The sequence below is a fragment of the Dermacentor variabilis genome, chromosome 7 (assembly GCF_050947875.1).
Source record: "Dermacentor variabilis isolate Ectoservices chromosome 7, ASM5094787v1, whole genome shotgun sequence".
Classification (NCBI taxonomy): Eukaryota; Metazoa; Arthropoda; class Arachnida; order Ixodida; family Ixodidae; genus Dermacentor; species Dermacentor variabilis.
In genome coordinates, this window is record NC_134574.1 from 35,041,967 (window position 1) to 35,069,685 (window position 27,719).

Consider the following 27,719-nt stretch of genomic DNA (forward strand, 5'->3'; position numbering starts at 1 on the left):
TTTTCCCATCCATGTTCTTCGGTATTTATGTGTGCTATATATAGTAGAACCCTGGGAGTGTTAGCCAGCGCCATCACTCACAGACCTTGGCGGCGTACGTGGAACGTCCTTGTTGCCGCAGGCGTCAAGAGAACGGGTTCGGTTCCCACCTGCGGCAAGTTTTTTCATCCACTTTAATTTCGATTAACTTAATCGTGTCTACATTCCATTTATTAAGCACAAGTAATTTCCCCTATGTCGTCCTTGGTGTCAGCGTTTGTTGGCTTATGATATGACTATATATATATATATATATAAAGAAAGACACAGAGAGAGGACGACGTTTCAATACAGGGACATGTGTTCATCACGAGTGATCGTTGAACATTGATTGGCTTGTCTGTTCACGACTTCCATTGGACCACGTGAAATTCTCTCAAAGCGGAAATAATCTGCTGTACGTAAGTACGCAACGCGAATTCACTCTGGGCAAAGCAGCAATCAGGAGTTTTTACCGACGGCTTCTATTTTTTTTGTCGCGAAAGCGCGACATGACTGAGACCGTTATATTGGCTAACGACGCAGGCGGCGCCTCGGTCGAATCGAGTCGGAGTATCCTCGCGCACACCCCGAGGACACGGAGGATTCTCGAGCCGTCCACGGCCGCGACAGCTCCCGCGAGCGTCTCTGCTCGAGTCTCGTGCGCATTCCGCGCCGCCGTGGACGCCGTGTTCCACCGGAGACCGCCGGTCAACGGCGGCGCACCGAACGGCGTGCCGCTGCAGCAGGCGAGCGCAACGCACCTGCTGCCCAGACCTGCGGCGCCCAAGCCGGAAGACGCGTGCCCCGCGACACGTCGCTCCTCGGAACGCGCCTTACTGCGACCTTCTGCTGAAGCAAACGAAGACGCGTTATATTCCCGTGCTCTGCTCGTAGTCACCGGGAAACATACAAACCAACAAATTCCGGTCTCAGTGCATAATGCGCCCGTTACGACAGTTGCGCCCGTCGAAATTACACCGGGTGACCATTTGCCCCGGGCGCCGCTCGTGTTCGTTCGGGGACCCAGGTTGTCGGCGGGTGCTCCCGAGCCGCGAATGGCGCCGTTTGCAGCGCCACAAATGTTTAGGGGCGCTGATCCGCGGATGCTCACCGACCCGAGCTTTTGGCAACGCCATCGTTTCCCTCCACATGTGCCATTGACGGGTGCGGTCCTGAGGGCCTCACAGATGGAAATGTCCGTAACTCAAACAGACCCTTCACGCCGAGACCCTGCACAGCAGGTGAACCTAACGCAACTGACAGGGCCTGACGCGCTGAAGGTAACGTCGCAGCATCCGCCGACATCAGAAATGGCCCATGTTGCGCAGGAAGGTCATATACAGCCGACAATGCCTAACGTTATACCGGGAACATTCCTTTCACGCCCGGAAATGGTGGATGCAGCCACGGAAGTGAGCGAAACACGATTGACAAGGCTGGACGCGCCGCGAGTCAAAGCCGATCATGTGATGGTCACTGAAGCAACACAGACAATGCCTGAGATGCAGCAGAAAACATTTGAGCACCCACCATCTGCGGAAACGCTCAATACTGGCCCAGAAGTGCGTTACACACAGCCTACTAATTGTAATGTGGTGCCGAGTGAAGCCCAGCAATTAGGGTCTGTGGAAGTCGCCACAGTACCCCCAGCAGTGAGCGGAACAGTGCCCGCAAAGGCCAGTACGTTGCCGATAACGAATAACACGGATAATATGTTGTCCAACGGAGTGCCACAGACGGGACAACGGGTCAGACCTAACGAGCCGCCACTTGGACCCCAGCTCGTGACTACTGCGGCAGTGAACAGCGCATCGCCACAGGCGGGGCTACCAGCAAGACCCGATATGCCACTGGCGAGAAGTCAGCATCCGCCATCATCGGTAGTTGCTAACGAAGCGCCAAAGTGTCTCGAAGTGCAGCCTATTAGGCCTAACGCACTACCGGTTAGACCTGAGCATATGCCGTCCGCGGCGTTGGTCAGTGAAACACCGGAACTGAGCAGAGCGCAACTCCCGAAGCCTGACGCGCTGCCGGTAACAGTCCAGCACCCGTCGCCTAAAGAAGTAGACAAAGTTGTGGCACATCCGCCAGGCCTTGCCAAAATCAATGATCGCCCACTGACTGAAGATATACCGGCCACTTCAGCCGCGTCATTGAAAGAAACTATGAAAACCTATTTAAACGTACCATCGGTGACGACGAACGATGTCTTAAAAGGGCCAACACAGGCAACTGCTCAGCAAACTCCGACACATGGTTCCCAGATCCCAAAGCAAGCAAAGGAGGATGGAAAACTGCTGTACTCCCAAAGAGCAAGTATAGAGAGCATGGATATCGAGGATCTGGAGCAGAAGTTCGGGCAGCTTGGAATAATGTTCGGACACGCTATCGCAGACGTACTGCAATCGCCACCGGAAGGCGAGCACATGACTGCTCTTAAACAAAACGAGACGATTGGTTGTGCTTCGCACGAGCACGGAGCCGGCACACAAGCCACCGACCTGAAGCTGACAACGAAGCTGGTGTCAGCCAGCGAAAGTGACTTAGATCGCGCGCACATTCACTGCTCAGCAAGCAATGCGGCTGCTGCCGCGAGGACATCGGCTGCAGAGAATCAGCACCAAATTCCACGCCGAGAAATAGGAGCTCCTTCATCGCGCCTGCCAGAAGACGATGGAAAGCTGAAACAGCACTCGCAACAGAAGGAAGCTTTAGAAAAAGAAACTGGGCATGGAAATATTGCTGCACCAACCGAGGCTAATACCAGAGCTACTGCCACGATAAGCTCTGCTGTCGATGTTTCAAAATCGCCGCTTTCACTTGCTCAGCAGAGCCAACACACCTCAGCTGCTACCTTTCATGGCGATGACCGAAGTACACAAAGCCAACAAGCTGAAATTGTACAAACTGGGCTTTCTTCACAAGTAAGCCCCGACTCTGCTGGACCAAAGAGCTCTTGTGCTTCGCTACCCCCAGAAATTGGTACACTTTCAGACATGATAAATACCGTAGTGTCCGAAATTCCGACAGGCACTGCACAAAATCATGCGAGTGCATCTCACTTGCCCTTGCACTCCAAAGAGCTGCGAAGGAGCTCTGCTTCGCTACCAGGACCGACTGGTGCACTTTCCGACGTGATCAACGCCGCAGTGTCCGAAATTCAACGTCAAACAGACATTGCACACAATCAAGCAAGCACGGCTCTGCCCTTACACTCCGAAGAGCCACCAAGGAACTCTTGTTTTTCGCTACTGGGAGCAATTGGTACAATTTACGACGTGATCAATGCCGTCGTTTCCGAAATTCCGCGTAATACCGACATAGCACAAGATGAGGCGAGCACGTCTGACTTGCCCTTGCACTCTAAGGAGCCATCATGGGGAAAGGAAGCGGATAAAGAGTTCCACTCTAAAGTCGCTTCAGCGCTCACCGCAACTGCTGCGGCACCTTCTCCCGCAGCACCATCAGCTGCCGCAAGCAGGTATATAGTGTTGGCGGCCGACAAACGGCATCCACCTGAAGCACCCGTCACGACACACGGAGAGAAAGAGGCCCAGCGATCGAGTCCGACCGGAGCGAGCGACGAGCGAGACAAGAGTCGGCTGACCGGAGCGACTGCCTCTGAACCAATGGAATTGCCAACGTCAGACATTGCGCTTGCCCCGCGAAAGGAAGCCTCCGCAGAAGACCAAACTGTCTATGCACAGCCCGAAACGCGGCCGCTTGTCGCGTCCCAACATCAAGACAAAGGCCGGAGGAGCACAGGAGTTCTCTCACCAGCCTCGCCACCTGAAAAGCTTCCTGAGACGCACGGTGCGAAAGCGCCGGTCCAGCAATTGAGTCCGACGGTAGCGAGCGACGAGCCAGACAAGAGTCGGCTGGCCGGAACGACTGTCTGTGATCAGATTAGAGTGTTGGCGTCAGACGCCTGCATTGCGGTTGCCCCACAAAAAGAAGCCTCTAAGGAAGTATTAAACGCCTATGCAGAGCCTGAAACGCGGGTGCTTGTCGCGTCCTACCATCAAGACAAAGGCCGAAGGAGCACAGATGTTCTCTCACCAGCCTCGCCACCTGAAGAGCTTCCTGAGACGCACGGTGCGAAAGCGCCGGTCCAGCAATTGAGTCCGAAGGTAGCGAGCGACGAGCCAGACAAGAGTCGGCTGGCCGGAACGACTGTCTGTGATCAGATTAGAGTGTTGGCGTCAGACGCCTGCATTGCGCTTGCCCCACAAAAAGAAGCCTCTAAGGAAGTATTAAACGCCTATGCAGAGCCTGAAACGCGGGTGCTTGTCGCGTCCTACCATCAAGACAAAGGCCGAAGGAGCACAGGTGTTCTCTCACCAGCCTCGCCACCTGAAACGCGCCCTACAGCCAGAGCTAAAGCGCCATCGGACAAGTCACCTGCAACAAGCCCAGTAACGTCATCAAAAGAGGGCGAAACTGACACGAATAGACCAAAGACGAAGGCGCGTGCTCTTCGACCCCTCCTAGCGTCATTTGGACACGGTGCCGGATCAGCGTCGAGGTCATTGTCGCGCGCAACGTCACCTAATTACGGTTCCTTCTCGCCGGGTATTGTTTCACCGGGATCATCATTTTCCCCAGCTTCAAACGAAGGAAGCGTTAAAACGAAACCTCTGTATAGAGAACTGCTCGCCGCGGTAAGTCCTGACGCAGATGCAGGCCTCAAGATAGCGCAGTCCACGATGTCGCCAAGTCCTGGCATGTCCTTGGTAAATTCACCTAATGCCGCCGCATTGTCACCAAATGTTCTGAGTGGCAGTTCTTCGCCGCATGCATCGAGGGCTTATGCCACGAGTCTCTCCGGCAAAGTGCCCATTTACAGATCGCTAGTAGCTTCTGTAGGACGACGTCGTAGCACCACTATACCTGCTTCGTCCCCTCAATCACACCGGCATGAACAATTTGTAACAGAGCGCCGCGAACTTCAGAGCCCTTCATCGAAATCTGAGACCAAGGCAAACAACGTTAAGGAATCTTCGGTGAAAACATTGCAAGCAGAACTTGCTGATATGGGCAAGATTCAAACTAAGAAGCCGTCTGGGAAATCTTCACCGGTAGGACACACCAGTCAGAGCAAAACTCCAGCCAAAGCTCCACCACCTAAGGAGTCTTCGGTCAAAGCAGTACCAGCAGGACCCACCAGTAAGAGTAAAACTGCACCTAAGGAGCCTTCGGTGGAAACAGTAGGCACAGGCCGCACCAGTACAAGCAAAACTCCACCACCTAAGGAGTCTTCGCCGAAAGCAACAGTAACGGGACACAGCATTGGAAACAAAACTCTGCCACCCAAAGAGTCTCCGGTGAAAGCAGTACCGGCAGGACTCGCCAATGCGAGCAAAACTCCACCTAAGGAGTCTTCGGTCGGACACACTAATGCGAATAAAGCGCACGACATTAACTTGTCGAAAATTCCAGGTCGCTCTGACAAATTCCCGGAGAAGCGACTGGCCACAGAAGAATTGCAGAGCGGCGCTTACAAAGACGTCCCTGAGGAGCGCACCAGCATGTCAGAGACAACGCAGCAGAGTTGTAGGACGCGAACGAGCTTCGCTAGCGTCACCACTTACAGAACTACAGATAATAGCATGCCTTCAACAAAGACTGAAAACGTAGATCCTACAAAAACGTCGGAAAGTTACGATCAGAAAAGAGTGATTGAAGGCGAAGCAAAGCTTGCCAAGCTCTTTTTGCCGAAAGACGTGAATCCCGCAAGGGCAGGCAGCGATACACCATGCTCAGCGCCAGTGCCTCACATGGAAGCACAGAAAGAGCAAGGGTCTTCATATAGAGAGAGTTCAAAGAAGGATGAAAAATGTCGCAAGCCGTCAGCGGCTGAGTGTCCCGTGGACCCCAACATGGTGCTTGTGCCGAATTCGAAACCAGTTGCAGGAACGCAATTGTCGCAACAAGTAATTGGGAGGCCGCCCGGAAGGAAGGCCGAAAACATTTTTCTGTTTGCGGGGTCGGAAGGGGAAGCCAGGCTTCCTAAAGTATTTCCGGCAGCGGCAGTCTCCAAAGGGCAGGAAAATCAGAAACCCAGTTCACCACAAGCCATCGGAAAACCACAAATAAAGCCTTCTGAAAAAGCACCACCGCCGGCATCCGTGACGCCTGCGCACGGCGCTCAACCTCTGAAAGCGTCTGCACATTTGAGCCAACCAGGGATGAGCGGGGCTGGTGAGGCATTGCCGCACCTAAAAAATAAGCATGGCGCGGCTGAGCCCTCGGCGGAAGCTTCTATGGTTAAGCTGTCTGAAATCCGAGAGGGCGACGACAATGAGTTCGAGTTTCCGGCGTACAGACAGTACACTGCAATGTTTCAATCCCCTCAACCCGCCGAAGTCATGTCGCCATCTGCGTCTTGGGAACAAGGCGAGCTGAAGAAAAAGAAAAAGCACAAATTCAAGAAGCACAAGGGCGCTGACGTTGCTGGAATGGGACCGGAAGGCAGAAAGACGGAAGAGCCGAGTCCACAGACGAATGCGGCGGGAGCTGTGGGTGCAGCGCAGGAAGGGAACAGCCAGGCACCACACGCCATGGAGCACGACCAGGATTACGGTTACATGTCGTGCTGCCTGACGGTTCTGTTTGTGTTGGCCGTGATGCTTCTACTGCTAGGGCTCGCTCACGTGGTCGACATTACTTGGTCCACGGTTGCGCTGAATATCACCGTCACGGAGGCGACTGGGGCCAGTTCTGTGGCCGCCGCCGGCCTCTTGTTCTGCTCGTCCGAACTCTGCAACCGCGAAGCAGACTACATCAAATCCCTCCTGGAGGGCAGCACCGCGGGGCCGTGCGAGAATTTCTACGAACACGTGTGCGGGTCCTGGTCTACGGCGCACCCGCTGGGCAAGAACAAGGGCACCGGCGCTATGGTATCGACCGACACCATCATTCAAGATCAGCTGGTCGCCAGTCTTCTGGCGCTGCTGCCGTCGAACCAGGAGTCTGACGTCAGCTTGGCCGTGTCTCTATACAATGCGTGCGCTGATCGCAGCAAGGAATCCTCAGCGACTGCGTCCGTGACGCGTCTCCTCAGCTCTTGGGCGATAAAGCAGTGGCCGAGAGAAGCTGCTGCCACTACGCGAGAATCGTGGACCTTTGCCGGTCAAATTATGCGAGACCTAGGCTTAGCCACATTCCTTGATATGGTAAACGGCGCGGGTCCCGGTGAGGCTACTGTCGTCGAACTGAGCAAACCTAAGCACGTCTTCTCGTGCAACGACGCTTTAAGACCCTCTGTGGTGATGCAGTTCCGCGACGCTGTGAGCGAAATCGCCTCCGCATTTAGCGAAAGGCCGGACACAGCGCTTATCGACGAAATTATGACTGTGTTCATTCGTCTCGCTTCGAGCCCGCGAGAGCCTAGCGTCGCTGAGCTAGAAGAGCTCAAGTACGGCGGCTACGTCGTGGTTAAACTTTCCGAAGTAGACGCAGCGATCACCGACTTCTTGCGCGTGGCGTTCGACGGTGCCTCTATGTTCGATACGACGACGACCGTGAAACTAAGGTCATCCCGATACGTCCGGAACTACCTTCCCGCTGCGCTGCGCGAACTTTCTGCCAGGGCTGTTATGAACTACGAAGCTTTCCTCGCGCTCGTACGGTTAGCCCCCTTCCTGCCGGAAAAGCACTCAGCATTGCGCCAGCTGTTCTTCATGGATGTCCGCGGCAGGACACTCGCCGACGCCGCAGACTCCAGGACGCTGTGCTTAATGGCTGTGGAGACCGTACTGCCTTCCTGCCTCGTCAAACTCTCGGCGAGCCTGTTCCGTACGGACGACGAGCGTGGGCTTATTGCAGACAGGCTGGCGCATTTGGAGAACGTCTTCAGCCGCCACATTTCTAACCTGGCCTGGATAAGCGAGTACGAGGCGCTTGTCCACCGCTATCAGCTCAAGCGACGGCGAGTGGGATTCTTCGGACACGGGAACGAGTCTTGCGTGGACGCCTCCCCCGCAGCCGGCTACCCGGCGGAAAAGCCCGCCGAGTTCTACCACGCCGTCGCACGTTCCCAGCAGCGGGCGAAGCTACAAGCCAAGAGCACCAGCAGCCTTCCACCCACCCTGTTGTCTCCGATGCGCACGCATGCCAGCTACGACGCGTCGAGACGGCGCGTGCCTGTTCCCGTCGCACTGTTCAACGCATCGGTGCCCACTAATGACAGCATGTTCACGCTGCACCTCTCCCGGTACGCTGTGCGCTTCTACCACGCACTGGTGGAGAGGCTGTTTGACGCCGCCTACGAAAGCGATTCGCTAGGGTGAGTATGCGCGTACTTTAGCGCGGCACAATCGGCGCCTCTTTGCCGTTACTGTACATCCTTTCTTCTTTCTTTAAAACCATGTCTGTGTTCGTTACTGCGGACGTCAAATACTACCTCGTTCGTCCGACTGTGATCATTTGGACTGCGAGCACGCTCAAGGAACAACTGGGGAGGTACTCCTCGCTTAGAAAAGGCCTAAAGTGGGACAGTACTCGAACATTGCCTTGCGTGTATATACTATGGTGTTGGGCTGCTGAGCACGAGGTCGCGGGATCGAATCCCGGCCACGGTGGCCGCATTTCGATGGGGGCGAAATGCGAAAACACCCGTGTGCTTAGATTTAGGTGCACGTTAAAGAACCCCAGGTGGTCAAAATTTCCGGAGTCCTCCACTACGGCGTGCCTCATAATCAGAAAGTGGTTTTGGCACGTAAAACCCCAAATATTATTATATTGCGTGTATATAGGCTAAGGTTACTTAGACTTAGTTACTCAGTTACTTAGTTGCAGTATAGTACACGAGCCGGCTTTCAAACTGCTAAACGTGCCTCTACACCATGGTTGAGCTCTTTCGTATAGTGTTCCTTGTGCTATACAGTTATTATAGTCGTATTGCTTCGAGACACGTGGTTGCATATACGAGTAGCTGCGCCCTGAGCTTGTAGACGTGGAGGATCGTTTCTTTATGAAGAAAAAAAAACGCGGACAGCCGGCGCGTTTAACAAGTGCATACTGTCAGCGCGGCCACTGACGGGAGAGTGAAAAGATAATGAGTATTTCAATATAAGGGGCGGGTCCTTATCCCAGGCAGCCATCTACCGTCTTGGCTCGGCCGAGCCTCTCGACCAGCAGGAGTTGATCTTCAGGAATGGAGCTGGGCAGCAGTATCTCGCACTGCTCCGTGGAATGGGAAGGAGGTGGTAGGTCTGGGTTGTTAAAACGTTCCCATGTGATGTGTCTGAGAGTGCCTGGCTGATCGCAGAAGTTATATTGCGCGTTGGATGGTCTGGGGAGTAGCATATGCATCCTGGCCTGTTAATCTGTGCCTTAATTGATTAGTCTGTTGCCTTGCTCTTCGTGAGGTTTGGGTTCCGCGATTGGTGTGTTCTGCTGAGCTTGTACTGGAAGCAAAGAATACGACGACGAAAGACAACCTGATTTTTTGGTAGCTCGTCAAGGGTGGGAGTTCCAGTGTCTATTCCGTGGCCTGATGGGCGAGACATCAGGTCGTAAGATGGGCGCGTTCGTTGTCTCTCATGGAGTAGTAAGCCGCGGTCCCCACGATGTGAACCGTTCGTGCCCGGTACCTCGTTTCGTGGGTTCCACCCAGCCTGATTGCGGCATGCCTCTCATCAATCCGTGGCTATGGTGGATGTTCTGGTTGGCTTGAGGGCGAGAGCGATGGCAAGCTCTTCTGTGTCTTTTGCCGTAACTCGCGGGATGGAGACGCGCTGGTCAAGTGCTCGCACCCGTCCGTCGCCACGGCCACCATGGCTCTTTTGCCGCTGTGGTGGCTGCGTTCGTGTACCTCGTTGTGGGGATTCGTGAGCACGCATTATTTGGTGCTCATGCTCTTGCCTCGCTCTGACTCTCAATGTGGTTTGTGTATGTTTCGAGGGGTCGGGTGCACAATTACGTGTCGACGCCGCGATTTCGGTATCGCCTGCGGCTGAGGCGGGTCTCGCGGAACGTACTTAAGTTAGGTCAGCACTTTGCGGCTCGTTTGTGTTTGAGCAAGCCTTGCCCTTTCATTTGACAAGTAGCCTCCAATGAGTTCCTCCACTGTGTCATATGTAGCCACATACGGAGGAACTTGTCTGTGAATGCGCTCTTAGGTAATCCGAGTGCTTGTTTCAGTGTCTCGTGTATGAGCAATACCCTTTTTCATGCCTCTGTGTCGGTTCGTGATGCTGCAGCTTGTACACATGACTTGCTCAGAAGTATCTGTGAGTTGTTCCACCATTGCGTTGTTATTGCTTGGCTTAATGTCATGCCTTTCGAAGATAACCTTGATGTTGTCGACGTCCTCCTTGGTTGTGTGCCGCCTCACCAGTAGAAGCTTGGACTTCTGCGGTGAGCAGGACAGCTTGCAGCTATTTGGGCATTGTTGCACCGTTGCGGCGGCGAGCTGGAGCGTGTCGGAAAACCTCCATCAGTTCTATCCGGAACAGGGTGATCCAGAACAACGAATAGAGATGCACTCGATCCACAGTATCCACTGTATCCACAGTAACGCAGCTTCGCTTCAGTGTGGGAGTCGGAGGCTTCTCGGGCATCTCACTCTTCAATGTTTGCTATTTGACTCTGCCACCTCTCAATAAACCGCACTGAATACCTACCTCAAGAGAAGCAAAGTCTAAGCGCACTTTAAAACAGCCTTGGAAAAGGATACAACCAGTTCACCACTGAAGTTCAACTTTTTCAAGCAACGAATGGCTGCATTTATATTGTCCGTTATTGTCAACTTCTATTTGCCAGTAGCCAGACTTGAGGTCCATCGACGAGAAGTATTTAGCGTTGCAAAGCCGATCCAATGCATCGTCTATCCGTGGAAGGGGGTATACGTCCTTCTTCGTGATCTTGTTCAGTCGACGATAATCGACGCAGAAGCGTAAGGTTCCAACCTTTTTCTTCACCAGGACTACAGGAGATGCCCACGGGCTTTGCGACGGCTCGATGATGTCGTCGCGGAGCATTTCGTCGACTTGTTGACTAATAGCTTCACGTTCTCGCGGCGAAACTCGGAAAGGGCTCTGGCGGAGTGGTCGAGCGCACTCTTCGGTTATTATGTGATGCTTTGCAACTGGTGTTTGTGGAATCCTCGATGACGTCGAAAAGCAGTCTTTGTATCGTCGGAGAAGACTTCTGATCTGTTGCTGCTTACTCATAGGAAGACTTGGATTTACGTCGAAGTCTGGTTCGGGGACTATGCTCATCGGGGTAGATGCGGCAGAATCCGAGAGGACAAAGGCATGGCTGGCTTCCACGATTTCCTCGATGTACGCGATTGTCGTGCCCTTGTTGATGTGATTGAACTCTTGGCTGAAGTTGGTTAGCCTAACTTCCGCTTTCCCTCCGTGGAGTCGAGCGTTCCCTCTTGCGACGATAATTTCACGGTCGAGCAGTAGATGTTGGTCGCCCTCGATGACGCCTTCTACGTCAGTGGGTGTTTCGGTGCCGACGGAAATAATAATGCTGGAGCGCGGCGGGATGCTCACTTGATCTTCGAGCACACTCAAGGCGTGGTGACTACGAGAGCTCTCCGGCGGTATCGCTTGATCTTCCGACAGCGTTATCGATTTTGACTTCAGGCCTGTGATTGCCCCGTGTCGGTTCAGGAAATCCATGCCAAGAATGACGTCTCGTGAACACTGTTGGAGGATAACGAAGGTGGCAGGGTAAGTCCGGTCATGAACGGTAATTCTTGCCGTGCAGATTCCAGTCGGCGTAATGAGGTGTCCTCCAGCGGTCCGAATTTGGGGGCCTTCCCATGCAGTCTTAACTTGCTTCAACTGGGCGGCGATGTGTCAACTCATGACGGAGTAATCGGCCCCTGTGTCCACTAAGGCGGTAACTGCGTGGTCGTTGCGAAGCACGTCGAGGTCGGTGGTTCTTTGTCTGGCGTTGCAGTTAGGTCTTGGCGTCGGATCACGGCTGCGTCATGTTGAACTGAAGCTGGTACGTCGCGTCGTCAAGTCGTCTTTTGTCGGTGTAGTCTTGGCTTCCTGACTTCGTCTGCACGGCGGCGTGTTGTTATTATGTCGTCGAAATGGTCTCTTCGGCGTCTTCGGCGGCGGAAGAGGATCTTCGTCAGTTCGACGAACAGCAACCGCACCTCCATCGGTTGCTGCTCTTAGTTTTCCGGATATGGGCTCGCAGAGCAGCCTCGGGCTGGGCCGGTGTATGGTCGGTGCTGCGGCGACACGTAGCGGCCTGGTGACGGCGACCGGGATGGTCGTCGAGGGTTCCACTGAGTGGCGGCGAGGTAGTCGGCGATATCGCGAGATCGTTTGCCAATCTGTGTTCGCGGCGCGTTAACTGCGAACCCTCGGAGTCCCATCTCCCGGTATGGGCATCGGCGGTAGATGTGCCCGGCTTCTCCGTAGTGATAGCAAAGCGGACAGTGGTCTGGCGCGCGCCAAACGTCAGCCTTCCTTGGAATGCCGCGTGGGGTGACGGGCTGGCGTGCTGGCGGCGGGGTTGGTGGTGGACGACGGAACTGTGTCGTCACTGGGCCTTGCCGTGGGCGCGGAGGGGGAACGTAACGGCGGGTTACAGCGGCGCAAGTCATCGCTTGCGGCTGAGGCTGCGGCGATTCAGGAGCTACTCCGGGTTGTTGGAGCTCCTCACGTACGGCGTCGGCGATCGAAGCCACTTGAAGCTGTGATGACAGGAACAGCTTCTGTAGCTCCTCCTGCACGACCGCTCGGATAGTCCCGCAGAGGTCGTCGGTGTACAGTGACTGAACTCCGGCGTAGCTTGTCGAGTTAGTGCGGCGGTTGAATTGCCGGTTCCACATTTCCAGTGTCTTCTCGATGCTAGTGGCCTCGCGAAGCAACTCGTCGACAGTCTTCGGTGTGATTCGTACCATTCCGGCGAAAAGTTCCTCCTTTACACCACGCATCAGTAGGCGGACTTTCTTCTCCACGGACATATCCGGATCGGCATCGCGGAACAGACGGCTCATTTCTTCCGTAAAGATGGCAACGTTCTCGTTAGGTAGCTGCACTCGAGCGTCCAGCATAGCTTCGGCCCCTTTCTTGCGCACGACGCTCGTAAAGGTGCGCAGGAAGTCGCTACGGAACAGGTCCCATGTTGTCATGGTCGAATCGCGGTTCTCAAACCACGTTCTGGCGGCGCCTTCTAAGGCGAAGTATACATGCCGCAGCTTGTCGTCGGAGTCCCAGTTATAGAAAGTCATGATTCGTTCGTAGGTATCCAGCCAGTATTCCGGGTCTTCAGTAGCTGCTCCATGAAAGGTCGGTGGGTCCCGAGGTTGTCGCAGGATAACGGGGGACGCTGAGGCAGCCATTGAAGTTGTCTTGGCCACTATCTTCTTTGTCGTCTCAGGTAGAAATCCGTGCTCTGGGTGCAGTCCTTGCTGTCGGCGGCTAGCACGCTGGTCTTGGACGATGTTGGTTTTGTCCTCGGGCTTCGGGCTTGGATCGCGGCTTTTCGGGAGCGTTCAGTACATGAACGCACAAATACCTCCAGCAGATGTCACGTGGTGGTGACGTTGAAGAACACAGTAGCAATACTGTGAAAGACGAAACTAACTTTTATTGGGCGAACCTGTGCCCACAAAAACAGGCTACACTTATAGCACAACGATAGCGGCGAACACGGTCGGCGATCGTCGAAAATTGATCAGCGGGTCAAGCGCGTCGGCTTTTACACATCAGTCGTCGAATGTTCCAGAGTAATCGTTGGGACCCGCGTGCCTTCCACAAAGTTCCGCATCATTCGCGTCGCGCACACATGCGATCAGATTACACAAGGTTCCGTCACAGACAGCGGATGGAAGCATCGATAACATTCCAGAAACTTCCGATACATGCAGGCGCGTCCTGCGCTGTGCGATAACATTTGTTATGCGGTGAAACGTGTCGCCCGATAAAGACAAACAAGTACATGTGTCAATATGCGCGTAGTAGTCGCAGGGTGGCCGGATCATAAGAAGCCTCCAGACAAACAAAATTGGCGTTAAAGTGCAAACTACATGCATTCTTAAGTCACGAATCGCAGCGTATATACGAATATTCTTGGAATGAAAAACTGTAAGGTCAGTGCATTAAGCCAGTGCTAGTATATAACCTGTACGTCCGAAACTCAAAATAAGACATACATAACTGAAATAGCAATGAAGCTAACGATGGGGTAATGGCATGAAGCATGGAATGGCAGGAGAATGTGGGTAGCTGCGGCTGTATAACTTAAAACTGTTCCATTCTGAGCTTATTACAAAGTCCGGACGCCAAACTTCCGTAACCACCGATACAAGCATCGGGCGGTGTCCCGCAACGTTGTTTGAACAGCCAAATCAATCGTTCTCTCCGCTTAATGGAGGCCACTTTCGTTTGATTTCAAAGCGAATAGCATTAGCCACTTTGACAGATTTTTCTTTTTTCCCCCTTTTTTTATCTAATTGCCTGCCAAGATGAGAGGAGCGCACAGGAGTGGAAAGAGCTGGTGCAGTGAACGCAGATAACCGGACGAGGGAGGGTGGTGCCGGCGTCTGTGACTGGTCCGGTTCCTCTTGCTTAGCTAGCGGACACCGGTCGAAAATGGCGGCGGCGTGCAACGGAAAATTTAAAACGCCGCTAAAACGGGTCTGTGGCGAAACGTAGATGTCAGAGCGATGTTGCACATACTGTCATACAAAAATGTATATCATACGCAAAGGAATGCATTCCTGCCGGCGGCTCTAAGTAGCCAGTGCCAGAGCGATCGGCGGGTTGCTACCTTCTATTCCTTTCGCAACGAAGCCCCCCCCCCCCCACCCCCACTCTCCGGTGATTCCGAAAAAAAAATTATGGGGTTTAACGTGCCAAAACCACTTTCTGATTATGAGGCACGCCGTAGTGGAGGACTCCGGAAATTTTGACCGCCTGGGGTTCTTTAACGTGCACCTAAATCCGAAAAAGAAATATGAAGGTCTTGCTCGGCATAATAAGGCAACTTCAATGAGTACACGTCACTTTGACGTGGTGTCTTTTTTTTTTTTTTTGGTTCTGTGACATTGCATGGCAAACAGACTACGTGGGGGCAGCCCGAAAAAATATTAAGGAATAGCGGTGCACTAGTGGCGAAAAAGGCATAGGATCGGAAAAAATCTTCTGTTCTTTTGTTCAGCGTAATTTTGCATAATGAGTGTACGCGTCTTATTTGTCGCCTCACAATTTTCACAATGCCGCGTGACAAACAGGCCAAGTGGACCTGGCCAAAATTTTTTCATCAACCGTAGAGGGATAGTAGAAAAAATGTAGTATTATAATAGTGACGTTTAACGCCACTGATTATGTACTTGAGATTAGGCCGGACAGGATATGTAAGGAATGGAGCAGATAACCGGTATTCAAGCATCGGAACGGGCGCTGAGGGAACAGAGGCACAGTCGGGGACGGCCAAGGATTGGATGTCTTAACGTCTTGAATTTGAATGTATTTACTGCAAACCGCAACAAAGGCGGGGTGTAGGTGACCAGGAAGAAATGTTTAGAACTGCTTGATAGGACCTGGTCACCACAACATTTAAGCAGCACACGGAGATTTGGTGATGAGTACAAAAAAATATCAATCTATACAATGCAATAGATTTCATCGAGCAGGTTCCGCAAATCAAACATGTGCCTACAAGAAGAACAAGTTCAAATCAGGCATAAGATCGTAACGAAGTGCAATGAAGCAGCACGATATAAAGCAATACCCGAAAGCGTTCAAGGCTCCTCGCAAAATTGCATCACAGGCTGGAAGAAGTTCAGTGGTCTCTTATTCAAAAATATACTGCAATTCACGTAATGAGGAGTTCACTTTTGAAGAAATTAGGAAAACGGATACAAGGAAGGAAGGAAATTAGGAAGCCAGGTACAAACGCGCACCGGTGCCTATATTGTAGATCAGCCCACCGATCACCCATCGGCTACTGTGTATGTCGTGTTTGTGGTGTAAAGGCTATTGTGCTTCGACGGGTGATGCTTGCGTTTGGTACAAGGCCAATATAGTTCGCTGTGCATCCTTCCATGCAGTAGCCCCATCGACGCAAACTTGCTAATGTGTAGAGCATTCTCGCTGTTTACCGACACATATTGTGCCGATGTCCTGGGGAGGTGGCAGCTGGCCCTTCTGGGAATAATTACCCTGTTGATCTTTTTGCATCACCACGACTAGTCAACTGTTCAGAAGGACAACAAGTAAATGAGCTGCGCTGAACTAGCTTGCCGTCAGCGAAGTCCTTAAACCAAAGAAGACGCAAGAACACAGGGTGGACTCGGAGTTCCCGCTCTAGCCCTTGGGTAAGCACAGCAGCTTCTCGGGGAAGCTTAATCGCGTACCAATAAAAAGGAGCGCATGACATTTCAAAGAAATAAAAGTCCCAGCTCTACAAGTTCTGCAAAATTTAGAAAGAAAAAAAAAGACCCGAATGTGCGGAAGCCCGTGACGTCATACTAACGTGCTGATGCTGCAGATCAAGCGTGAACTTCAATAGCGAAAGAAAAACTTTAGCCTTAATTTTCTACGCTAAAGAGCTGCCTTTTGCATCTACATAAGTTGATATCGAGTCTTGAAAAAAAAAAAGGGATGGCTGGATCTCAAGTGCTGATAGTCATGCTGCTGTGCAGTTCCGCAGACGACCTTCAGAGGCGCCTGGAGCTTCTCCTGAACTGCTTCGAGGAAGACCTCGGGCAGCTGCCGCGTAGCCTCCGACGCCCAACGCCACCGCCCGACCCTGCGCTGTCCAGGGGCGCAGTGCTTGAGCAGACGGTGGCACTGCAGATTGCATACGGCGCTTTCAAGGTGCGCTTCCCCGATAGAAGTTGCGACCGCGCCTTCTCTTAATCGTATCTTTGCCCTGCTTACGTCTGCCATGGTCGTGCTACAAATAAAAAAAAATATTGCTCTTTGCACATGCAGCGGTAGTCTTTTGAGCCGCGTCAGCATTCTCAGTGTCATAAAACTTGCAAACTGTGTTCGTGCATGCCGGTTCGAAAAGTTACTATACGCCGTGCGATCTCCCAGCCCATTTACTTTCTTCCATATTCCTCAGCCGTTCTTCATACTCAATTTTACTGCGAGCTTCCCTCACTTCAAAACTAGTCCAGCCCATATCACCCCGCACAGCTTCATTTGTAGTTTTCCCGTGAGCGCCCAATGCGAGGCGACCAACTGACCTTTAGTTTCCGTCGAGTCCTGATTGTACCCCTCATTTAAAGCAAACAGCCGTATCTCCAAAAGTAAGTCCTGGAACGATTACACCTTTCCACATACCTCGGAGGACCTCGTACCTATTGTTTCCACATAGCGATCTGTGCTTCCATTATGGCTACATTTCTCTTCCCTTTTATTGTTATGGTTTTTCCTGTCTTTCCATATATCCATTGCCGTCGTTTATCCACATACCAAGGTAGTCATATTCTGTTACCCGAGGTATTTCTTGGCCCTGTATATCCGCTGTCTGTTCACTGTTTTCATTGAATACCATAACACCTGATTTTCTAACATTAAATTTCAAACCTAAATTGTTGCCTTCCTGTCCACAGATATTAGCCAGACGTTGCAAATCACTTTGCTTGTTAGCTAGCAACACAATGTCGTCCGCATAAACTACACCTGGGAGTTGCTGCTCTATTACTGTACCCGCCTGTTTGCATGAGAGATTAAACCCGATATTACTTCCTTCTAGCGCCCTCTCCATCCTCACAATGTACATCATAAACAGCAGCGGGGATAAAGGGCACCCCTGCCTCAGTCCCTTGTTGATATGAACTTTCCCCTCGCTCCTCATCCTTTCCCATTCAACGCAAACGGTATTTTCTAGATAAATATATCTCAAAAGCTGTAGACAATCGTTACCTAAGCCTTCCCCTTCCAGAATATCCCACAAAATGTTGCGGTCTACGTTGTCATAGGCTTCTGTAATGTCTAAAAAGGCCACATACAACGGTCTGCTTTCTGCTTTTGATATTACAATACTCTGAGTAAGAACAAACAAGTTATCATCCAAACGCCTACCTATTCTGAAGCCATTCTGAAGCTCTCCCAAAATGCCATTATTCTCTGCCCATGCTTGAAGCTTTAACTTGGTTCCCTGCATTGCTAGCCTGTATATTACCGATGTAATGGTCAACGGTCTGTACGAGTGAATTCTGTCTTTCTCCCCCTTACCTTTATAAATTAAATTCATTCTACTTAGTCGCCAACTGTATGGTATTCGTCTTTTTTCCACTGCTTTCACCAGAGCTTCCTTACTTCTTGGTCCTAGTTCACTTATCAGCCTAACAGGAACCTCGTCTAGCCCTGTGGCTGTGCGCTTAGGAATTTTCTCTTCCACTTTCTTCCAGTTTAAATTTGTCAGCACCAGCTCCTTTTCCACTTGGGTGTCTTTCATACTCTTTTTGACTTCAAATGCAACATCGTCATTGCCTTGGAAAGATTCAGCTGTTACTTTTCGGATGTAATTTATTGGCGCTTCACCTTCCAGTCTGTTTTCATCTTCGTCTAGGATATGTTGTTGTATTGTTGTTGACTTCCTGCTTAACAATTTTATGTGATTCCAAAATATTCTAGGTGCGGCCCTCTTATTCTCACGTATTTCTGACAACCAACGTTCACTTTCACCTTTTAATTTTGCTTGCACCAGTATTTGAACCATATACTTTTTCTTCCGGTGTATGTCCCATTTACTGGTTACTTCATCCTGTGGCAACTGCACCTTCTTTGCCTGCCTGTGCTCTCGAGATGCTTCCTGTCGTTCGGCGATCGCTCCTCGTATCTCCTTGTTCCACCAGCTTTTTGGTTTCTTTTTTTCCTTTCCAACGAAGATGTTGTTTCTCTTTCCGTATTTCTGTAGAAGCTCACCATATTCCCACTCTTTACTTGGCCATTTGCCAAGTTCTTCCTCAATTCTAGTGACTATATTTGCCATTTGTTCAGCGTTCAAATTTGGACTGGCCATTTTGCTCTCCTTGCTCTCTTTCTAAACTACATATCCCATTTTCAAAATGATGCGTTTATGGTCACTCCCTATGCTGTTAAACCCTTCCTCATCGATGACCACTTCTCTCAACTTATCATGAATTGCTTCCGTCATCAGACAGTAATCAATGGTCGATTGCCGGTTTCCCACTTCCCACGTGATCTGTCCTTCACATTTAGGCCCTGTATTCACGATCACGAAGTAATGTTGCCCGCAAAGGTCTAGCATTGACTTCCCGTTATTGTCGGTGTAGCCATCTAAATCCTGTATGTGGTCATTCATGTCACCTAATAGGACAATTTCAGCACCATTCCCGAAACCCTTAATATCAGCGCTTATGCATTCCACTAACTCTTTATTCTTTTCTGTGCAATTTTTTCCGGTCCACAAATACGTAACGCCCGGCCAAGTTTCTTTCCCATTCATTGTACCTGATAACCAAAGATGCTCTTGACATTGTGAATTTACTCTTTTCCATTTGGCTCCCTGATGGATGAGCGTTCCGACTCCCCCTCCCTTTCTTTCCGACTTATATCTGTTGCACCCCTTCCCAAACATAATTCTCAATAACTGGCGGCTCTTCTGAGTCTCTAAGGTGCGTTTCTGTAACCGCATACACCCGTATTTGTTCTCTATGTAACTGCTCCTCAATCTCTGCCCACTTTTCCTTTCTTCTGCCGCCTTGCATGTTTATGCAGCCTATTGCATGGCGAGCTCTTTTTCTTGCTTTCCTCCTTTTTCTGTTATCGACGGCGATGCTCTTTTGATGTTCCCCTAGGGGACCTTCTTCATTACTATCTACTCTGACCTCCTGAGCGCCCGCGGGCCCCTTAAAAAAGCGACAGCGCGACCACCAAGTCGCCAGCCCACTTCTCGTGCTAGCGTGTAATTGAAGTAGATCCCATCTCATTTAAAACCACCACATCTTCTCACTTCCCTGTTTACTTCGACAACCTCGAAGCCTTTCTCTCGGCTCATTTTCTATACTGCCTCATTAGCAGCCACTACGGCTCTTTGTACGTGACTGTCACGCACAGGCACCACCACCACCGTGCACACCACGACCTGCACCTGAGGGGACAGCTCACGCAAGTCGTCCACCCCCTTCGCCAAGCGCTGGGCTAGTCATGGCCCTTTCCTGTTTTGGACGTCATTTAGCCCACCTGCTACTATGACGAGGTTGCGCACGTGGACCTTTTCCGCGAGCTTTTCTTTTGCTCGCTCCATGACAGAACCCAGTGTGCGCCCTGGAAATGTCCCTACCGCCACTCTTTTGTCGCCTTTCGCCCTCTCCGCAATTGCTTTTGAGCACCCAGCCAGGTTTGAGTCGCCAGCGATAATCACCCTTTCACTCTCTCCTACCTCGCCCTGCTTCCCTTTGTCCTTTTCCCCGTCATTCGCACTCGACAGGGGGCATTGTCCCCTGGGCTCCTGCTTTTTCCGCGTGGCGGCCTCAAGGCAGGTGCCGCTACGAGCACATCATAATTGGATTTCTCCGTTCTTTCTTCGCATTTGCGAGAAGCAGTGGTAGCGAGAGAAAAAGGTGGGGACTTTCGGTCCTTGAGATTTCTCTTCGCCAAGGTACTACGGAGAAGAAGGTTGTTAGCTCTATTCGTCCTTAGCCGAGCTGGCAGACAGAATGCGTGGCCGGCAACGCGAAGAAGCCGTGTCCGAGGTGAGTTTGTTGCTATTTTGTTGCGACGGTAGCATATAAAATTTTTATAGTCGCAGGGAGATACGTTTGGAAGTGAGGTGTCTTCTCGGATGACTTTAGCGGCAAAGCATTACATCGTGCCGATGCATTGTTCATTTCTGTCGTTCAGCAAGGTCAGCATACCGCACACTTCAGGAGATTCGCGGGAACGGAAACAGTTTGATTTTGACTGCCGTGCCGATGCGAGTTTGTTGAATTTTTTGTTTTTTTGCGGTGGTTTCATATTAAATTCTGATAGTCGCAGGGGGATACAGTTGGACGTGAGGCGTTTTCTCGGATGACTTTAATGGCAAAGCATAATGAGCATTAAAAAGTTCTTTTCAGCTCCTACTTTGCGACTGATGAGCCGGCTGTGCTTACATAGGTGCGGAACCACCTCCAGAGGGTCATCGCTGAATTGCATTTTTTTTTTTTTTACAGGAGCGTGGACACCTGCATAAATAGTGTTTTTTGACTGACTGCACATAGGTTACCAGGCCTTTTATCAATCCTTTAAATTACCCACACAGGCGTACGTTATCCTCGTCATTTAGTAAAGAGGGGTAAACATCGACAAATTGATGCAGCTCAAATAGCTTGAACGTGTGTGCGTTTTCTATCCCCAGTGACGGAGAAGATGGCTCGAGCGTTGCACAATGCCGTTTGCCTAAAGTCAGCTTCGCCGTACGGCACCAATGTCGCGCAATCAAGCATGCGTAGTGTATTGTGGAGAAGTATACTAACAGTGGAAAGCGGCCACTCTCAGAGGATATAGTGTGCGCACCTGCCGTCACGTCTCCTGTCGCAGTACAAGCACGGACACGCCGAACTGTCGATTGCGTTGCCAGCTCGGCTAAAGACGAACGGAGCTAACAACTTCTCCGTAGTACCTAGGCGAAGAGAAATCTCAAGTACCGAAAGTCCCCACATTTCTCTCTCGCGACCACTGCTCCTCGCGCATGCGCAGAAAGAGCGGAGAAATCCAGTTATGATGTGCTCGTGGTGCCGCTCTTTCCACCTAACCTTTCATCACCCTGCCTGCGTTCCACGTATTTCTCTGACTCCCCCCACCCCCTCGCCTGTCGCGTCGGGGGTCTGCGTTCCATTGTCACGCACATTCTCGTTCACAATGGTGGCCCTGTTCAGCTTTTCCTCGGCTGCTTCAAGTCTCTTTTCAACTACCTTCCGTGCATCACGCTCCCTGTTTAGCTCATTTTTGAGCTCTTGCACCTGTTTTAGAAGCTCTTCCTGGGAAACCTCCATTTTCTGCAGCTTAGTATCGACATCACATTGTGTGCCGGTTGATTCGACGCCCTCTCCAGTCTCATCCGTCTGCTCATCTGCCTTGAGGGATCCCCGCGTACTGCCTGCTTTACTTAAAGCCCCTGCATCTACGCGCCACCGCCGCTTTCTTTAGCTTTACCGGCTTTCTCGCCATGTATTGCACGGCCTTTTGCAAATACTGTAATACTGTAATAATGCTACTACTGATGCAAATACTATAATAATATATCAATGCAGAGCACGTGCCTTTTAGCAAAAACCGATACGCACAGGATCCAAATCCTCAAAATGCCGCAGAGCAACTCTCACCACTGTTTCAAAAACAATCAATGCCGCGGAGACTGAAGGTATGACACGCCCTCGCACGCGCTCAACCACGCGGCCACGCTCTCACTTTTCTACCAAAACACGCACAGTAAAACCACTAATAGCTATTTGTCTTGCCACTTCCAAGCTACCATTTAAAGAGTACAAACACTCAACGTCCCACCCGGCTGCACGTGTTGGAGCACGTGGCACGAAAGGACGCTCTAACCATCCTGCAAAACAAATGTACACGAAGCACACCCGCGCACCCGAAATACGAGAGACAAAAAAAAAGGAAAGAAAAAGAAAACCACCCAATTACTATTTAAAGGCAAAAAACCAGCAAATAAAAAACAGAAGCAAGCTCAAAGCATGCACAAAAACTTATGATTTCGTCGCCGCCACGGAGCCCCGAAAAGCACATCCATTCGCCACAAAATCCAAACAAAACCTTCTATGACCCAACCATAACCAGCACCATCTGTAGGGAACGCGGGGAAGAGGACGAGAGCATTGAACACTATATTGATTGATTGATTGAAACTTTTATTAGAAGGGATGGCCCGTGGCCTAAGATAGGGTTGGGGGGTTAGGTGAAAGGAAGGATGCCTGCCTCCTTCGCAAAGGAGAGCAAAGCGTTGATTCTTCAGGTGGCATCTGCTTGAGGTGCGACCCAGTCTTCGTACGGTGCCACCTTTAGAGGTCGGATGTGCTTGTCCCTAAGGGTGGCTGTGGCAGCACAGGACCAGATCATATGTTTAAGATCGACGTTGATCGCAGGGCAGCTGGGGCATTCCACTTCTGTTCTTCTCCACTTGCTCAGGACATCCGGTGTAATAGATGCCTTAGCTCTTGCTTTGTGGATGAGGACCTGGGCTGTTCTAGGAAGGCGAGTGGGAATGGGAGGAAGGATGCTAGGAATGGACTCCCGTAGTAGAGCCTTCCTCTCGTGTTTCAACCGGGCAATCTGTTGATCTGGTACAACGACGGATGACGGGGAGCTATAGGTATGGTCCAGCAGGGACGGGCTCACTTCACACCTGCGATGGCGGTCTTCTCTAATTTTCTCGCCTGCAGCTTCATGGGCCGCCCTGTTCCCCGCTCCCCTCATGTTGTGACCAGGTGTCCAGTGTACGAAAATGCGTGCATGTCTCTTGTCCCGCAGGTGGCGGCAGGCTTGTTTTATGCGGCGCGCTATGGTAGTCGTGTAGGATCGGGAGTTCAGTTGCTTGACGGCCTCTTGACTGTCGGTGCAGATGTGAACCGTGTCTTCGGTGCGCGCCTCACAGAGTTGAATGGCTTCTTCGATGGCCAGTAGTTTAAGATCGGTGGCGTTCCAGGAAGCATAGCCGCTGTGGCTCACGGCGTGTGCTTACCCGTTTCCTCTGTAAAAAGCGGTAGCAGCATACATTTTTCCTGAATGTTCATCGTATTGTAACGCAGCATCAGTATATATTTTTGTTCCTTCATGCTTTTGTTCCGCGTCTAGTACACTTTGTTGTCGGTGTGCCCTGCCTTCACTTTTGGTGTTCTTAGGTAGTGGTCTGGGTTCCGTAACCCTTATTTCATCCCAGGGTGGAAGGAGGTGATCCAGCTCTGGCAGGGGCAGATTGGTGCCATGCAGTGCAGATAGCAGTCGCTGACCATTCCACGTGTTCTTCAGCCTCGTTTCATGGTTATCCTTGTGGGTTTTAACCAATGCTTTCACCGTCGGGAGGCCGGAGTATCTGTGCAGGTCTTCTATTTTTGTGTGTATTGGTAGGCCGGTGATTGCCCTCATAGCCATGTTGTGTAGCTTGTCAAGTTGCTTGTAGTTTGCGGCCGTCAGGTCGTAATGTGGCGTTCCGTACCTTATCTTGGCGATGAGAACAGCTACCGTAAGCCGCCGTGCAACCTCTGTTCCTGCCCCTCCGCTGTGGTGGGTTAGCCTCCTGATAAGGTGCACCATCGGTTTCCATTGCTGCTTCAAATGTTGCAGCCATGTGCTTGCCGTGCCGTCCTTGTTGATTGGGATGCCCAATATTCTGTGGTATCCCTCTTCCGGTTGGTGAATTTGGTGGCCATCGAAGTAAAGGGTTACGTCGGAACTTCCATGTTTGTCATGTATCGTGATGTAGTGCGTCTTCTCCGGCGAGGGCCTCATGCCTGTTGGTTTCAGCTCCTGATCAATTATGTCCCGTGCATTTTGTAGCGTTGTTACTTGTTCAGCTGAACTGAGCCTATAGGTCGTCCACAGGGTTGTATCATCAGCGTACATTGTAAACCAAAGGTTTTCAACTGCGTTTAACTTCCACGCGATCTTGGCCATGACGACATTAAAGAGTGTAGGGGAGATGACTGACCCCTGTGGGACTCCTACAGAGTTGGTGAAGTGCCTGGCTAGGTGACCGGGAGATAGCTGAAACTCGTTATGTCCTGTCTTTTAAGAATGCTTTCACGAAGTTTACAATTCTGGTGCCTGCTCGAGTGCTTTCGACTGCTTTTATAATAGCAGGGTGGCCAAAGGTATCAAAAGTTTTCTTCAAGTCAACTGCTACTATTTAAAGGCAAAAAACCAGCAAATAAAAAACAAGCAAGCTCAAAGCATGCACAAAAACTTATGATTTCGTCGCCGCCACGGAGCCCCGAAAAGCACATCCATTCGCCACAAAATCCAAACAAAACCTCCTATGACCCAACCATAACCAGCAACATCTGTATGGCACGCGGGGAAGAGGACGAGAGCATTGAACACTATAGTGCTATGGTGCAAGAACCTCTCCGCTTTTCTGCCAGATGACGCCACATTATCCCGCGCGCTGGCATTTTGACCAGCTGACGATGTCACATCAGGCAACTGGGACGAATTGCTCCTGACTGCGGCGAGCGTGACGAAAAGACAGCTCTCCGAGTGGTGGACCCTAGTGCGCCACTAATGAACCGACTCTCTCTCTCTTTTTTTACAACGTTATCTTTTTTCTTATTTATTTTTTCTTTTTTATTTTTCCTTTCTTTTTTTTCTTTGGCCTGCGTAGGTTGGAATACTATTCACCCGTTACAAAGGGTGCGGCCACAAGTTCAGTTCAGCGGTGGCGCCGGCCGTAGGGGCGAAAGAAAAAAAAACTACAAAGGTCGCTTTCGCGCATCCGCGGTTGCACGCAGTGGCGTAGCTAGGTCGTCTGGCACCCGAGGCCCATAGGTCTTTTGTCACCCCCCTCCGGATGTAGTCGAGGAAGGCGAGGATATCGGCAATTTCCGGGTGTCTTCAGACGTATATAACTAGCGTGATGCGTGTTTTATGAACTTAAGTTTATGTGTTTTAATGTAAAAAGTAGCACAAAATATTTCTGAAGGTCTTCCAGTAGGTTCTTATCCTTGCACTATAAAAATGCAATTGTTTTTTTCGTTCCGTGCCACAATCGATAGTAATTGAGTGATGTACATCCAGTTCCGGCTTCGCGCTATTGGCTAGTCGCTCATAGCACTTCCGTGTGACGAGCGACAAATTCTAGATAGGTAGAACTGAGCGATCGCGCGACAAGACCGAGCGATCTGTTCAAGCGACGGCCCGATCCGTCGCTCGAAGCCGTCGCTGTCGCGCACAAAATCGCGCTCATGGTGTTAGCTAACAAAAGGCTCGGTATGATTGGGTGTGCCCGTGCTTGTGTGTTGCATGTATCAGCATAATGGCGCTCAATGTATTTCATTCTTATTCTTTTAACACGAAGCTGCTCATTTTCTGTAACCTCTCCAGGAACTGTTGGCAGTTCAGCGTTCCAAAGTCGAGGACCGCCGGTACGCCAAGCTCCCGGACATGTCGTCCGAGCGTCTGTTCCTGGTGTACTATGCTCTGGACAACTGCGAGACTAGCGACGAGGACTACCTGGAGCACGAGGGACACTTGCTGCCCGCCGCATATCGCGTCAACCTGCCGCTGCGCCACATGGTGGAGTTTGCGCACGTCTTCGGCTGCAGCGTGGACTCGGAGGGCATGACGCGGTTCCCGCTTGGCAGGCGCTCCTCCTGCGCCGTCGTCCTGCCCGACTCGTGGACTATGGGTGGCCATCGCCGCTAGGCGGAGCCACCGACACGTTGCAGGGTAGTGCGGCCCGAACGTCGTCGTCATACTGTATAGGTGTTCTGTGGTCATACACTTGGGGCACGCACTACATACGGTCACAGAACGAGCGACTGGACACTCGTAATGCTATGATGAGGGCTTGTGCTGATACGCTTACGAGACAAAACATTGCGGATATGCTGTAACGCTTTATTTCGATTCTGAACAGTCAGCCTGCTTTCTAATTGATATATTTCTCAACGTCTTTTTTTTTTTCAGACAGTTGTGGTTACTGGTCGGTTGTGGTTGGCACGCCATGCATATCTGGCTAGGGTCACCACTATTGCTACTCTTCAATCACTATAGTTCTGCATCTGTCGCTTCGCGTCTCATTAACGCCGTTCCAGCGCTGCTTCTCCCTTATAAGTTGTTTTAATCTTCTTCCCTGCTGCAAGAGGCATTGTGCGCTGCATTGCAGAACGATCACGCGCGAAGTTCGACTCGGGCGATCTGGTATAACAACGCCGCGAATGCGTTTCCCTGAGTGAGCATGGTGAACGCCGGCATGACTTGTATGGGACTGTTGCGGATATTCCTGATATCCTTGTTCTTTCAGCGTGTCTGTTTTATTTTGTCTTTTTGCTGCCTCTCTAATAGCAAAACTACTTTCGATCATACCTGCGGCGCCAAATGCTTGCGGTCAATGAATAAATAAACTTTATGGTGCCGTCATAATCCCGTGTAGCTTTCTGCGTCTTTTTCACTTCTGCCTCGTTTCACTTCAGCAGTTCGAACATGCAGTTTGAACATGCAGTCGACTTGATTCATGGTCCCGTCACATCTGCAAATCAATTAAGTGCTTGCTAACCAAGTGCCTGACAATTTCGCTTGCGGCATACGTCCAGATCTCACAAGCTATGTATGCGCAACGCCCAACCAAGTACCCAAGGGTTGTGGGACGCAAACTCCATTGTTGGCAATTTTCACTCTTTCGTGCTCGCTTTAGGCTCACTTGTACGGCCGGCGGTTCTCCTCCCAACGCTTGCGTCCTCTAGATTACCTCTATAATTTTCACCGATCTTGGGGGGCGTGCGCTCCGGAGATGGGAATGAGGGACACCGAGCGGCACAGCACTCGTGATTTAATCACTCAGCAAAAATTGGCAAAAGAAAACGAAGACAAACAACATTTGATTAACTCCAAAATATGTGAACAACCTTAAAATATGTTCTAAGCGAAACACAACGCTAATTATTAATTGTAGAGTTCTTCCCACCAAATTAACTCTAGCCCTCGTTTGTCGCAGCAGTCTGACCACTTCGGCCTCTCTGTGTCTGCGTCGCTAGGCGAATGAACATTCTGACGTTCCATCGAAGGCTTTTGTTGCCTCAAAGT

General features: G+C 51.1%; 1 protein-coding gene across 1 annotated transcript; it reads left to right on the plus strand.

The window, feature by feature from the left end:
* Window positions 1–3,997: 3,997 nt before the first annotated feature.
* LOC142587394 (uncharacterized) lies at window positions 3,998–27,719 on the plus strand. Its single transcript, XM_075698368.1, has 3 exons — window positions 3,998–8,308; window positions 16,649–16,823; window positions 26,019–27,719. Exons 1-3 carry the CDS (start codon window positions 4,728–4,730, stop codon window positions 26,337–26,339), a joined length of 4,077 nt encoding a protein of 1,358 aa, XP_075554483.1. The 5' UTR covers window positions 3,998–4,727; the 3' UTR covers window positions 26,340–27,719.

What these genes read in the sequence shown, in the direction of transcription:
- LOC142587394 (XM_075698368.1), top strand. Translation starts at nt 4,728, where the DNA reads ATGTCGCCAAGTCCTGGCATGTCCTTGGTAAATTCACCTAATGCCGCC. An exon ending in TACGAAAGCGATTCGCTAGG is followed by an intron (nt 8,309 to 16,648) that starts GTGAGTATGCGC and finishes GCTGCTGTGCAG; the next exon opens with TTCCGCAGACGACCTTCAGA. An exon ending in TTGCATACGGCGCTTTCAAG is followed by an intron (nt 16,824 to 26,018) that starts GTGCGCTTCCCC and finishes TAACCTCTCCAG; the next exon opens with GAACTGTTGGCAGTTCAGCG.